Source organism: Ceratotherium simum, chromosome 21 (genome assembly GCF_057802395.1).
Source record: "Ceratotherium simum simum isolate JZ-2026a chromosome 21, ASM5780239v1, whole genome shotgun sequence".
In the NCBI taxonomy this organism is placed as follows: domain Eukaryota; kingdom Metazoa; phylum Chordata; class Mammalia; order Perissodactyla; family Rhinocerotidae; genus Ceratotherium; species Ceratotherium simum.
Window position 1 is genome coordinate 16,160,384 of NC_141920.1, and position 14,560 is coordinate 16,174,943.

General features: G+C 42.2%; 1 protein-coding gene across 1 annotated transcript in view; it reads right to left on the reverse strand.

Annotated features, from left to right (window-relative positions):
- STK4 (serine/threonine kinase 4) overlaps positions 1-14,560 on the reverse strand; it is an 89,320-nt gene continuing 74,760 nt past the window's right edge. Inside the window, exon 11 of the mRNA XM_004430360.3 lies at positions 1-4,133. Coding sequence (XP_004430417.1) covers positions 3,975-4,133 — 159 coding nt within the window. The 3' untranslated portion in view covers positions 1-3,974. The remainder of the gene's footprint in view (positions 4,134-14,560) is intronic.

Here is a 14,560-nt window from a genome sequence, read left to right on the forward strand (position 1 = left end):
TGTGGTCCAAGGGACGGTTTATTTAAAACAAAGGTGACACGGTGTAGGAAGGAGGAAGAACAACAATTCTAACAAAAGCACACAGGAAGCACTTCAAATTAAAAAAAGAAAAGGCAATGGAGGAAGCTATGTCTCACACATATACAAATTGCTGACCTCGACTGATTATTTACATCCAAACTGTATAAAATAGCATTTCAAGTCAGCACTTAAGCCAGTGTTATTAGTTTTCATTACAAAAAGTTAAAGCTACAAACTTCACATTTTTAAGTTGTACATCTGCAACAGCATTTAAGCTTTTTTTTTTTCCAAGTTGGTCTGAGTGCAAGCTGGTGGAAGAGATTTTTGTTTTTCCAAACACAAAAAAGAACATGGATTCCAAATACAACGAATATAATCCTGATGAAAACACAAACACAGTGCTTAAGGAAGGATGGGGTGGGAGGTGTGGACTGGGCAGGAACAATTTTCCAGTAAATAAGGAGCTGCAATCTTTAGAGGCAACATGGTATGCTGGAAAGGGCACTAGAATAAGGATCAGAAGACCTGGATTGGAATCCTAGCTCTGCCGTATTTTAGCTACCTGACCTTGAGCAACAGACTTCACCTCTCTGAGCCTCAGTCTCCTTATCTGTAAAATGAGGACAATAATACCTATATCTCCCAGAGCTATTCAGTTTTAATAGACATAGGGCTATTCAGATCATCTATTTCTTCTTGAGTGAGCTTTGAGACTTTGCATCTTTCAAGGAATTTGTCCGTACTATTTAGGTTGTTGAAGTTATTAGCATGAAGTTGTTCATAATATTGTTATTAACCTTTTAATATCTGTAGGACCTATAATGATGTCACTGCTCTCATTCCTGATACTGGTAAGAGCCAGTGAGTTCTAAATGGTATAATAAACTTCTGGCATCTGGCAGATGCTAAATAAATATTTCCTGGATCCAAATCTACAGTCTCAAGGAGTCAAGGCTATAGTTTTTAAGTTGCTTCAGAGTATTGGTCCTGTTTGTCTGTCTGTCTGTCTGTCTATCTATCTATCTATATATCCATCCATTCATACATCCTTCCAACTGGTCGTTGGGAAAAGGGACAAAAGAAAAATAGAAATCTGCTTCAAAATTACTGATGAGAAAGCAATTGAGATAGTCCTAGAGAATCTGAGATTTTTTTAAATGATACAATTGGTTGTGGGTCATTGTTTCTTAGAAGAAGAGAACAAGTGAGGGGCTCAGAGTTCACTGGAAGCTTGAGTTACAAATGCTCAAGCAATGACTGAAGCTCGGGGCTCAATGAGGCAAGTTGATCTGTCTTGAATTTAGTATTCAAGGAAAAAAATGGCTAGGACTTGCTCCTCTGCCTGTCACTAGAAAACAAATACACCTTGTCAGGAAATTTATCTGATCCCAAAGAAACCGAGTTCTGGCCAAAGGGCTCTGTCTAGTTAGACTGGAGAGCAATGTACTTTGTTGGACTAGCATGTTGGGTGCACACGTGCTTGAAACAAAACAAACTCCAGATCAAGATTCATGACCCAAGAATATTTATGGGGAAAAACTGAACCTTCTTTTACTTGGATCTAGCTTAGGAAGGGAGAAAATGGGCATTCCCCTCCTGTCTGGCCAAGTGCAAAGTCCTTTTTAAAAAAGAAAGAGACTGAGGCAGGACTGTTAATTAGCACAGCAGATGGTGTGGGGGAATCCATACTCCATGGTTTGGTTTTTAAAACTTACTTGACTGTCAGACTTGACTACTAATTCAGCTGTTTCCCAACCTAAAAATGCCAGTTAGAGTTAGTTAGTCTGTGCAAGAAAAGGTGGTCACTTAATTTTAAGAAGACTTATGATTTTCCTTTTCCCTATAAATATTGGCCCCATATGGTGACACTATAAATCCTAAATTCTACCACTTACTAGCTGTATTGCCTTGGGAAAGAATGTTTTTTCTCACTGAACCTGTTTCTTCATCTATGGAATGAAGACAAAGCACTTAACTCATGGAGTTATTGTGAAGAGCTGCCATATATAAAGAGCCTGTCTAGCTCAGTGCCTGGCATATAATATGTGGTCGCCAATGCTAGCTGCCATTTATTATTCTAGTGGGATCCTCAAATTGTCCGCTAGTCTCTGTATCTGCCACATAGCTGCTTAACTGGCCAAGCCCTGCGGACCAACAACTGCCTCTTGTATTTTTAAAAATTCGCTTTAATTGCAAAGAACAGAATCTGGCCACAGAAGAGGAACATTCCCTGCCCTTCCATTGATTCCCAGGTTTGGGGAAGCAAAGCAATTAGGGAGTGAAATTACAGTATCCTCAGGTGCAACTGAGTCATAGCTCCCCTATCCGAGGGAAGGAGATATTAGAAAATAAAAAGACATCTGCTTTTCCCAACTGCTCTTAGCTGGGACTAAATGACATGTGGCCTTGAGCCAATGCTGCAGAGGGATGGCTCAGTGCTGTCTTGTGCAAAGCCCTCTGATCTGCTTTAGGCCCTAATCTGCCTGCAGGAGGCTTGTCTGCTCTCTGGCAGATGCCCCAGAGCTCATGGAATGGCTGAAACTGAACGATCTAGCTCCCCTGGGAATCTCCTCACAGCCAGTCATCCACTGGAGAGACAAAGAGCACGTTTCCATTAGCAGGTTCCCTGGGACAACTTAACCCAAACTGTCTTCTCTCAGAGAAGGGGCTTCTAGTTTCTTCTCTCAGAGAAGGGGCTGCACGATTCAATGGCCCAGGAGTAAGAAGCCTCGAGGTCTAGTCCCAGCTCTTATTTTAACTTGCTTTGTGCTTTTGGCCATGTCACTTCCCCTCTCGGAGCCTCAGGCAGGCCAGATGATGTCTATGGTCCCTTCCAGCTCTGGCATTCTAAATGTCTGGGTTGAGCCTCTTGGAGAACAAATCTTAGTCTGCTATTCATGTATCCTTTCCAGACCCCTTAGCAGTAAAATAAAAAAGAAAACAGTCACATATTTGAATGTGGATCACAAAAGCAATGCCCTCTAACCCTGTCTGTAAGGAACGTGGAACAAAATGCCACGTATGTGATCTTCACATAAACAATGAGAATTTCGAAACTTTCCCTTCTGCGGACTGAACACAGCCCCATGTTTCCTGGGAGTGCCTGGCAGGCCTGTCCCCTCACTGGATCGAATCTCCTCTTAAGGCACTGGGCAGTATCTGTGCTGTGACTCTGGGCAGTTGGGAGAGTGGAGATGGATGAAAGGCGTTGAAACCACAACAGCCAATTCGCAAAGTGCAAAGAGGGTGCCAGCTTCTCTGGGGACTAAAACAGTGAACGTAACCCCCAGGGCTTTCCCTTGGGCATCACCCACAGCTCCATGGGCCAGGGACGACCCAAAGGGCTGAAACTATGGTGAAAGAACTGGCCCAAACCTGATTTTTCAATGCATCCCTGCAAAAGGGGGAGGCTGGCTCCTGGGGGTCGAGTGACCCCAACAGCCTCCCGGTGTCCGCTGCCCTCATGTTCCACAGTACCATAATCTTACAGAAAAGAGGCAAACTGTTTAAAACTGTACCTGTACAAAGATGCCACCACACTGAGTGGGGAATCTAGTTATAATTTATATATATATGCATATTTATATATTTTTTAAAAGTCTTCCAGAAAGAACAATTGCAAGCTATTGGGGGAAGAAAAACAAAAGACATTATGTAAAACTTTCCCAGCTATCACTCAACTAGGAGTCTCTGTTCTTGGGGTTTAAAACTCTGAGTTTAAAAGCGCCAGTATAAGTCCTTTGAAATGATATACCTGACCAATTTAAATACACACATCAAGATGGCACGCTGACTGTCAAGGCGGCCCTTCCCACTGGCGCACATTCCTGAGTTCACAAAGGTGCTGTGGAGAAATGGTGAAGCAGAAGTGCAGCTAACAAATGTGGGTGGCGAGCAATCCAGAGTTCACCGCAGGCCCGTGTGGAGGCGGGAGCCTCCTGGCCCGGCTGTGCTCAGAAGTTTTGTTGCCGCCGCTTCTTAGCCTCAATGGCATCCAGGATTGGCTGCCGCTTCGACTGGTACTTCTGCCGGATCTCTTCAATCTCCCGTTCCATCATGGGGTCGAGGGCCAAGAGCCTCTTCTGAAGGTCCTCCACTGTCCAACTCTTCAGCTAGAATAGAAGTGGAAAGTACAGTCATGACAAAGACCAGATCAGTGGCAGAAGAGCTGACAGGCCCAGCCTTGCCAGGCACCCAGAAGGCAGGCAGAAGGAGGAGGACACTGTGGTCAGACCAAGTTTGGGGTGGTGGTGGTTGGAAAGTGACAGTTCATTCAAATGCATGGTACACCACCAAGCTTTTTTGAGACAATTTATCCCTGGGAGAGTTCTAAGTGCTGATCTCTTTGATTTACTGTGCCTTGACCAGGAACTTAATGAATAATACTTTCATCTCCCCATCTTCTAAATTAATTACATACGTATTCATTGTTAGGGCACTAACATAACAGTAACTTGGTATCTGCAAAATAATGGTTGCCTCCTAGTTCTTGTCCTACCCATGAGATGAGCATCTGGATGGTGACCATGCCTTTTTCTGGACACCACACCAGGGAGGATGGATGCTCACTAAGGATCAGATGCTCTCCCCCACCCCTGCCTTCCCACACCCCCAACGTCTTGGCATTGTCCTACTAATTATCACTAACATTTACCATGGGCTAATCATATCCCAGGCACCAGTCTAAGCACTTTATATGGATTATCTATATTAGTGTCTTGGGAATATAGACACAACGCTTGGGTAGGCGGGTGAGATAACTGAACAAACCCCGAAACTTCTGAGATTAAGCTGCCATCATCCAGAGAAAAAAACAAGACTTGATATATAAATTAATAATAATCACTAGCACTTATACAGTGCTTTTTATGTGCCAGACACTAAGTGCTTCACATATATTGATTCATTTAATCCTCGCAACAACCCTATGATTTGAGTACATTATTATCCTCATGTTACGGGTGAACAAGCCGAGGAAGAGGGTGGCTAAGTAACTTGCCCAGTGTCTCACAGCTAGTAAGCGGCAGAGTCAAGATTCAAAGGCAGGCAGTGTGGCTCCAGAGTCCATGCTCTTAACCAGTACACAGAAGAGCAGACTAGCAAAGCACAGGCTTTAGAACCAACTTGACCTGTGATTAAAGCATGGCTCTGCCTCTTGCTAATGTGATGAGACTCTGGCAAGTTACCAGTCTCTCCAGGTGTTCCTCATCTACAGAAGTGGACCAGCAATGCCTCACGTTTATTATAAGAGTTAAATAAAGCTGTTAGCACAGTGCCTGGTGCACCGTGTGCTTCAAGACAGCAGTGCGTGTTACAACCCTCTCTCTACACTAGAGCCCAGGAGCATACTCGTGTTCAACCTGTGTCTGCCGCTGTTGGGCGAGTGGCTTCGTTGCCATATGTATGGAGTGTTCACTGAATCCAAGCAAGGCCAGCTCTGGCTGGCAGGGGTGGGAATGAATGCTGACTTTATCCACAGCAGGCAGTGATAAATTCAGTGAGCTCACAGCCAGTTTAATAGGTACAGCGTTTCAAGAACTCAAAGGCTCACTCAAGTCGTACGAGAAATTTATAGAATCGTCATCTCCCACAGCTCCTTCCTGAGGCCCCAAAAGGGAAGTGGTATAGGAAGGTGGGTGAAGGGGCCTCTTTCTGTCCACCCTTCCTTTAGCGGGTGGGGTGTGAATGAGTGTGAAGTGCTACAGTGGCCTCCCTAGAAATGGTTTAGTGACCTGTCACCACAGGAATTTTCCTTGGCCCGTGCCAGGAAGGTTGTCTGAAAAGTGAGAAAAGCCTCACGAAAGGTTCTTTGTAATGTGAGACTGGAAAGACTGGAGAGTGGGAGGGAAAGCTGGAAAGTTGGGCTGAAAAAGATGCATCTTTCTTTCCAGGCTGTGGTTTTATACCGTCTAGGAGGTTGGGTTCTTGGCCCAGCAACACCCCAAAAAGTGATGCTTGCCTAGTCTTTAGCTTTTTCAATTCGTTCTCCAAACAGAGAACACCCCAAACCTAATACTGAATGTTACTGGTAGTTAAGGACTTAATCTTTTGGATCACAGATCCTAAACCTCTACTGGCTGTGTAACCTTGGACAAATACACGTCTTTGAGCCTCAGTTTCCTCCTCTGGAAAATAGACAAATACTAAGTTCCTCCATCCTTGGGCTGTAATGAGGATTAGATGAGTTAATGGCTATGATGTTCTTAGTGTAGAACTTCATAGAGTAGGTAATTGGCAGATAGTAAGCATTCCATAAATGGTAGTTACCACTGTTACTAATAACTGTTGTTGCTGTTATTAATATTGTTATTAATATTATTGGAAAGTCTCTAATTAATCTCCCATAAACAAACTGTTCCTATAACCTCTGATTTCAGCCAGAATCAAACAAGTGAGAAAGAAAATATTCTACTCTATTTTGGGCTAACAATGCCTAAGGGTTGGCACTTTCCCACAATGCCTGTTCACTTATTTATAGTTTAACAAAACATTCTTCATCCATCCATTTATCAAATACTCATTGAATACCTACTATGGGCCAGACACTGTCCAAGGCACATAAGGTACTTCAGTGAAAAAAAACAAAAATCATCGCCCTTGTGAAGCTTACATTTTAGTGAGGTGACACAGACAAATGATAATTAACACAATAGGTTAGAGTAAATTACTCTTATGTCAGAATGTGATACAAAAAAGAAAAGAAAAACTACAATGAAGGAAGAAGTGTTGGGAATTGTGAGGGGAGACTTGCTTTTTATCCATCCATTAGGAGGAAGAGTCAACTGCAGAGTGAAGAAATGTAAGTTAGTGGAGCTGCACTGGCTTTCCAACTTGTTCTGCAATTTTAGGCAAGCCCCTTCTCCTCCCTAGGCCTGTTCCCGATCTGCAGAGAGAGGGCTGCCCAGATGATCTCAAAAGTCTGTATAGACTCAATGCTTCTCTCTGTATGATCCATGGATCACCTGTATTGGAATCACTTGTTAAAAATACAGACTCTTGAGCCCCAGCCCAGAGCTACTTGATCAGACTCCCCGGGAGGTGAGGCAGAGGACTTTGCATGCTAAAGAAGCTATTCAGGTGTTTCTTATAAATCCTCAAGTTTGATAAGCATGATTCTACATCTTCCTTCTTGTTTTCCTGGCAGCAAAATTCTCCTAAAATAATTGCTACCTGTGTCTGGTTAAAGCTTCTTCTAGCTTTCCAATTTCTATGCAGCTTTTTGCCCTTGATTCTAATTTAGGGGCAACAACAAGCACCCTTGCTTTATCTCAGCCACCTTCAGACTAATTTACTTGCCCAGAGGCCTTCGGGGCTTAAGTTACACCTGACGTATTAGAACACAGCCAGCCAGTCACTGCTAATGACTCGATCACACCATCCAGATATGGATTTTTCTGAAAACAAGCTCAGAGAAGGGTTTTATGGCACCAAGTATAGCATTTCACCTTCCTGGTCCTTGGTGGCATAAATAAATTTCAAGTGGATATCTTGCAGTGAAAATAACTGTGGTTCTACGGTTTTCTAACAGCTAGCATCCTGAAGGAGCAAATTCTCAAACTGGCCATGCAGGGTAGCTTGAGCTGTTTTCACCAGCCAGGGGAAATATCACCCCTTATATCTCATCTATCTACTAGGAGTTAAGCATCCTCTCTACACTGTGACTCCCACATTTACCTCTCTAGACCAGAATTCTCCTCTGAACTCCAGACTCGCACATCCAGATTAGATCCTACTGGATATCTCAGTCCCTGGTTATCTCACAGAAATCTGCAATTTAACACATCCACAACAAAACTCTTCATCCCCCACCCCCCTCCGGCCCCCATCTCCAAACCTCTTCTCCTTACTCCTCCCAGGATTCCCCATCTCAGGAATGGTACCACCATCCTCCCAAGTGGGAGGATATATATATACCAGTTTTTTCCATCTTTACCTCTAACCCTCAATTCAGGCCACCACAATCTCACAGCAACAAAAATAATTAAAATTGTAGATGTGAACCAGATAATATCATCCTTACGTTTCCCTCTGCACTTACAGTAAAATCCAACAACTCACCAGGGGCTACAAAGGCCCTACATCTCTGGCCTCATTGTCCCCTTCCAACTTCACTACCTACCACTATCCCCTTGGCTCAGGACCAATACGCTTTATTTCCGATCCTCAAACAGGCCACACTCTTTCCCGTCCTCAAGGCCTACGCAGTTAATGATCCTTCCGCCTCAGTTCCTCCTTATCCTTTAGGCCTTAGCTCAGATGTCAACTCCTCAGAGAATCCGAGGAAGGCTTCTCTGACCATCTTATCTAGAAAGGTCGCCTCCTCTCCATTCTTCTCTATCTCAGGCCCTAACTTATTTCCTTCAAAACAATCATGGCACTTTGTAATCATTCTTATTTATTTTCTTTTACTTATTTATTGGTCTATTACTAGGATGAAAGTTCTATGAGGGCAGTGACTTTGTCTTGTTCACTATACTAAGTATAACATTGGTTGAAGGAATGAATACACTGCCCCTCATTTCCAGTCAAACAATAATGGAAGCCACTGAAATCAAGGGAGCAAGCTTCCCCTGAGCACTACCACGTGCCACATAGCTCTGGGTGAGGTGATGAGAGGACTCCGTGTGGAATAAGGAGTGACTTCTGCCCTCAAGGAATTTATATTCCTCTCAACTTTCTTTTGAAATTGAAGGAAGTCTCTGCTCACTTGATTAAAATTTCTGTGTTTTATACTGACTGATAAGAAGTAGCTCTCCAGTCCTGGCTTAGTCATCTCTAAAGGGCATGTCCATTTTAATTTTTTATTCAGACAAAAATGAACTTCTACTATAAGAAATACTCTTTGGAAAGAATGAGATAATCAAAAGAATACGGCATGATCCTTCTGGATAAGATAAAATGAATGCCAAGCCCAGAGCCACAGGCTCATTACTGAAGGTGGGTTGTGCTGAAGAGAACAGACCAAGCACAGGGATTTTTGACTGTTCCTGGGAGAAGTCACAGAAGGAAGGAGAAACTAAAATAAGCCTCATAATCAGGGTTATTTAGAATTCTCTGACCACTTGGATGCTAATCAACACATCAGTCTTGGGTAAATGGAAAAGGATGGGCTCTGGGTCTGAGAGCCAGTACTGATGTTTTATGGTTGCTCTCACTCACTACTGTCTAATAAACAACGAGACTTCACTCACCATTGCCTTCTACCCAGTCTATAATGTCTGTTGACGGATGTCTGAGCAAGGACAGACAACAACGTTAAGTGCAGATGAGACTTCTCTTAAAAGATGTGGTCTCTGGAAATGTGCTGTATCCTAATGTAGGCATCTTTTTTAATCCAAAATTCAGCCTCACCCTGTTTCAGCAGGATACAATGCTGTCTTACTACTGGATTCTACACACAGGCATGGAAGAAATATGTTAATTACTTGAGCATATGCCATGTGTTTGGCATTGAACTAAGCCGTCTAGCTGCACTATTTCATTGAATCCACCTGTGAGGTAGGTAGTAGTGTCCTCCTTTTACAAATGAGGTTAATGAGGGTAAGAGTGGGCAATAAGAGGTCAATAGGATAAGAGGTCAATAAGGATATGAGGATAATTTGCCCAAAGTGACCCAGCAAGGAACTGGAAGAGACTGTAACCGCCACTTGAAGGGTTTCTGGAAATGGGCCTGTGTTAGTGAAAAATGTGTGAAGGCTGGAAAAATTCTGAATTTAGCTGACATTAGATATGTCACAGATGGCCCTCACATTCAAAAATGCCACCGCTAGTGATGATGGGTGATTTCAGGCAAGTTAGTTGACTTCTCTGGGATTTGGTTTCCAAATCCCAATGCTGCCTACTTTGCGGCCTTTCCTCATGTAAAAACACCACGTGCCCACTACGTGCACGGCATTGCTGCTGAGGGGCAGCGACTTAACTCAAGGTTACCAAACATGATTCAAATCGAATCAACCAACTTTACTGTCAGCTCTACTAGGCAGGACCACTGTCAAGCAACATGAACATGAATGGCAAGATCTGTTGGAGAAGCAGCAGGCGTAGGGGCGAGAGCACCAGCTTTAAGTCGGGTGGACCTGGGCTCCATGGGAGCTCTGTGCTTGGTAGCTGGGTGAGTCATCTAATACGTGCCTCAGTTTCCTCAGTTTTCAATAGAAGACAACACTATCTATCCTACAAAGGAAGCTGTGAGGTTTACAGGTATATATTGTAATGTAGAGGACATAGTGTCTGGTGCACACCAGAAAGAAAGTGGATAAGTGAGAGCTACTACCTTAAATCCTTTTTTGGAAAATGGAGGAAATATGTGAGTAATATAAATAGTAGCTGCTGTTGCTATAAGAACCGAGCTTGATGAGCTCACAATCTGGTGCAGGACACACACCAGACACACAGAAGTGTCTCTAGTGAACTCTGTGTGAGAAGCCCCAAATCAGATGAATCTGGCTTATTTCCTCCAGGCCAGACCATAGCAAAATCCTCAGATTCCCAGCATTAGTACAAATACAGAAGGCTGATGGGAACTGATTTTTTCTCAAATAGCCTTAGCAACTCTGAAATTCTGAGTTATACCATGTCAATGTCAGTTGCACAACTTGCCTGGAGAACAACTGAGAAGATGTTTCATCACGAGAGATAACTCATAGGAACTACACTGACGATTAACCTATCTTGAATCAGCAGAGCCAAGCTAGACTAAACACATCAGAATGTACCGCAGAGCTTCATCCTGCTTTGGCAACAAGGCCCATGGTGAACAGACAGGTCTGGTCCTCCTCCCAGGTACAGCGTTTAGATCTATTTCAAAGCTCTGTTCTGCTCCTAGAAACCCTCACCTCAGAAGTCTGTAGTGCAAATGGTGCCATGAGATGTCGGTTAAAAACCACCACAGAGAGATCTGCCACAGTGTTTAAAGATAAGCTTAAATTCTGTACACACTGTACTTGAGCGCTCACAATTCTGCCTCCAACGTCACAAACAGGACTTCTCAAACACGTCATCCCTTCTGCACAGCTGAGTCAGGCTGATGCCCTGTCACAGGTGATATTTTACGGTGGCCAAGAATGAGGAAAGAACACACCTTTGGAATTTAGCAAGATGACAAGGAAGCTTGATCGAAGCTAAAAGTCAAATGAAGCCACCAACATGCCATCCCATACCTTCAACACCAGCCACTGGAAGGTTAGCAAAAGTGCAGTAGAGAAAGTGTACAAAGGTCAGTCAAAAGGCATCCAGGGCACTGATTGAGTTCCACCAAAGAGACTTACCCTTTCTTGAGGTGAACTTTCTCTATCTGGGAGTGGCTTCTAGACTGGGGAGAGGTGACTCTAGTAAGACAAGATTCAGGTGATGCAGTAATCTCTCAGCAGATGGGTGAGAAGATAGTCAAGCAGAAAACAAGGAAGCTGACAACTGAATCACAACTTGTGTGGGTTAAGGAAGCACTAGACTGTTCAATTCCAAAAGATCTCACTCCTTAAATGAACCCCCGCAGAATTTTAATGCGAGATTTCCTCTGATTCAAACTCTGGCCATGCCAAATTATGCTTCCATCAGTCCGTTATAAGATCCTCCTAATGCCTCTCCAACAAGGGAGAAAAGCTGCAGAACTATTATCAATGATTACTTCAACCCCATTTTGAGTTTATGATTACTTCAAATCAATACATGGAATTGTTATCAGAATTCCAACCGAAGAAAACATGACTGCATGTCTATAAAATATTTACCAAGAGGAATGGAATGAAATGCAGACCTTAAGCCTGGGTAAAACAAAGAAATTTGGTGACGTAATGACAAGAGCTCTGATGTGGGTCAGAAGAGTGGCCTCAAACAACCTGAAGACTGCATCCAGAGAGCCTTCCCCAGAGAGGGCTCAGTGCATACTGTGTGTGTGCGTGTGTGTGTATGAAGGATATGATTTGATAAATGGTATAAAGAAAAAGACAAAAAGTTTTTTTCTTTAAATAATGGAGTTTTACTATATTATAAAGTATATTACTGGCATATTGTTATTTTTTGTGATTTATTGCAAATCATCCTTAAATTTACATGACAAAATTAATTTTTGAAGTTGTACTTTCGCATGCTTAGAAATTGCTCCAACTCTGTTCTGGCATGAACTGTCACAACTTATTCTGAAAATCACAATGCACCTGCTTTTTGTTGTTGTTTTGTTTTGTTTTATGGGTTTTATGACAGCCTTTGGCCAAAGGTAATACAGTTTTGACCAAACCCAGATTTCTTCCTAACATCATGACTCTGGCTTTCCAAAGCAAGAACCCATAAGGAACTTTCATACTCCTAATACAAAAGAATAATGGATCTCAAATGGGATAATACTACTTATTTCATGGACTATTCTAAGGATTACATGACACAATGCATGTAAAGTGCTGAGCACGATGCCTAGCACATAGCACTCAATTAAAAGCTCTAATTACTGTTAGCAATCATTAGGCACTTAGTAATGCCTCTGACTGTAGCTTGTTTTCATGACTAACTACCTCATTTATCTCCACTTCTAGTGTGAAGGGACTCTGCCACATGCTTCTTGGCCCATACACACCCTTACTCATTCACACTCCTCTATCATCCCTATTCCTGCTCAGTACAGGCCTAGCACAAGTGTCTGACAGGTGCTGGATATGTATAGTGGATCTCAAAAAAGTACCCTTTTCCACCTTTTACAGAGGTGGAACGGTAATACTTTTTTTCCACCTTTTATGGAGGTGGAAACTGAGGCACATAGAGATACAGGAATTTGCCCATGGCCCAAGTGCCAGTAAGTGTAAGTGGTCAAGTTAGGGTATGAGCCCTGGCATGTCTGACTGCAAAGCCTGAGCCAACTCCATCAAGGCAACATGTGCTACACACAGAAGGTGAGAGAAGGAAGAATCCCTGTGGTCAGAGTCTGAGAGAAAGAAATCGTACTTTTTCAGGGCTGCTCGCTCTAATTCAGGGAAAAGTCTGACTTGTAGAATTTTTAAAAACAAAATGCAAATCTTGTTATTTCAAGTAACTATCGTATGTGAGATACGGGGAACTAATAAAATTAGGTTAAATAAATGAAAGGTCTTATGAGTTCATTTGTCAATATTACTAATAGCTACTCAAAATTCCTTCAGGTGCCATATTTTTTCACACTTTCACGCTTCTGCTGAACATAATTCTGTCTTCTGCTTAGAGAATGCCCATTCCACCTTCCAGCCCAGCTCAAGCTCCAACTCCTCTCTCTCCCCAACTACCTTTCCCTTTCACTAAAGTGGAAGCTATTCAAGAGTAGGGAATACATCTCATATATTTTCAGAGAGTCAGGCCAGCAGCAAAGAGTTCTCAATAAATATTTAATAGAGAACTATATATCCTTAATCTTTAAGCCTTTACTTGAAAACGATATTGACTTTTTATTGGATTCCCTCAATTACTAGTAAGACATTGGGCTTTTCAGAAGCTTTGAAAATATGTAATCAATAACTAAGCCTAAGAGTATAATATAAGTTTGTTAAATAAGGCTATGTCAATTACCCCAAACTGACCCATGCACGTCAAAATCAAAATGTATAGCTCATCCAGTGTCATGACAGCAATAAAGTTACAAGGAGAAATGGACATAAAAATTCACTCTAGTCTTGGTTGCTTATGATTGCTGTTTGGGAAAAATTCTATTTTAAGAGTAGCTTTAAATTGGTTTATAAATTTCACACTTAAGGAAGCCAAACTGTGAGAGGAAAACTTTCAGGAAGTTAGCAAACACATAACCTCCTAGAATAATTAAACCTCCTAGAATAATTGTAAATGTCCAAAGAAGGCAGAGTACAAGAATAGAGCAGAATATGATGCTCTTGATATCTGAAAGCACTAAAGGGAGACATCAAAAGTATCATCATTCTTGTGGGGATATTAATCTTTCAGAAGATATCAAAACCTAAAACACCAACTGCACCACACTGCTATTTTAATGTAGCTTAATAATTCAGGAAAGAGCCGGCTAATCGCATAAGAACCCCTGCAAGTGGTGCCTCTGTACACTTTCTCGGGCTGGAAATTTCCAAGACAACAAAAAGGCCAGGCTTTTCTCTCTCATCTTGCCAAATAAAAGAAGCCCAAATCCCAAGCAAAATCTGAAAACAAATTGATCTCATTTTATTCAACAGAGGTAGTCTTAAAAAGTATCTTCAGAGTAAACAGGATCCAATTTAAATACACTTGAAGGACAAAATGTTTACAGAAAACTAGTTGAGAATGCAAATAAAAGCTCTCTGAGTCAGCTACTTTGCAGGCCTAAATTTTTACAATTTGGGCTTTCTTAAAGTGGGAAAACTCGCAGGTGAACAGCACTCAATTTCTGGAAAGTATATAAAAACTCTGTAAGCCCTACTGCTGGGCAGGCCCATGTAATGAAGGGTGAGAGATTTACAACCTAAATACCCAAAAAGAAATATTCTCTCAATATCCTTTGAGAAAAAAAGAATTCTGCAACAAAAGCAGACAAGTTTTATCTGCAAGGCATGTCAGAATCTTTCTGCAACAGCCATCA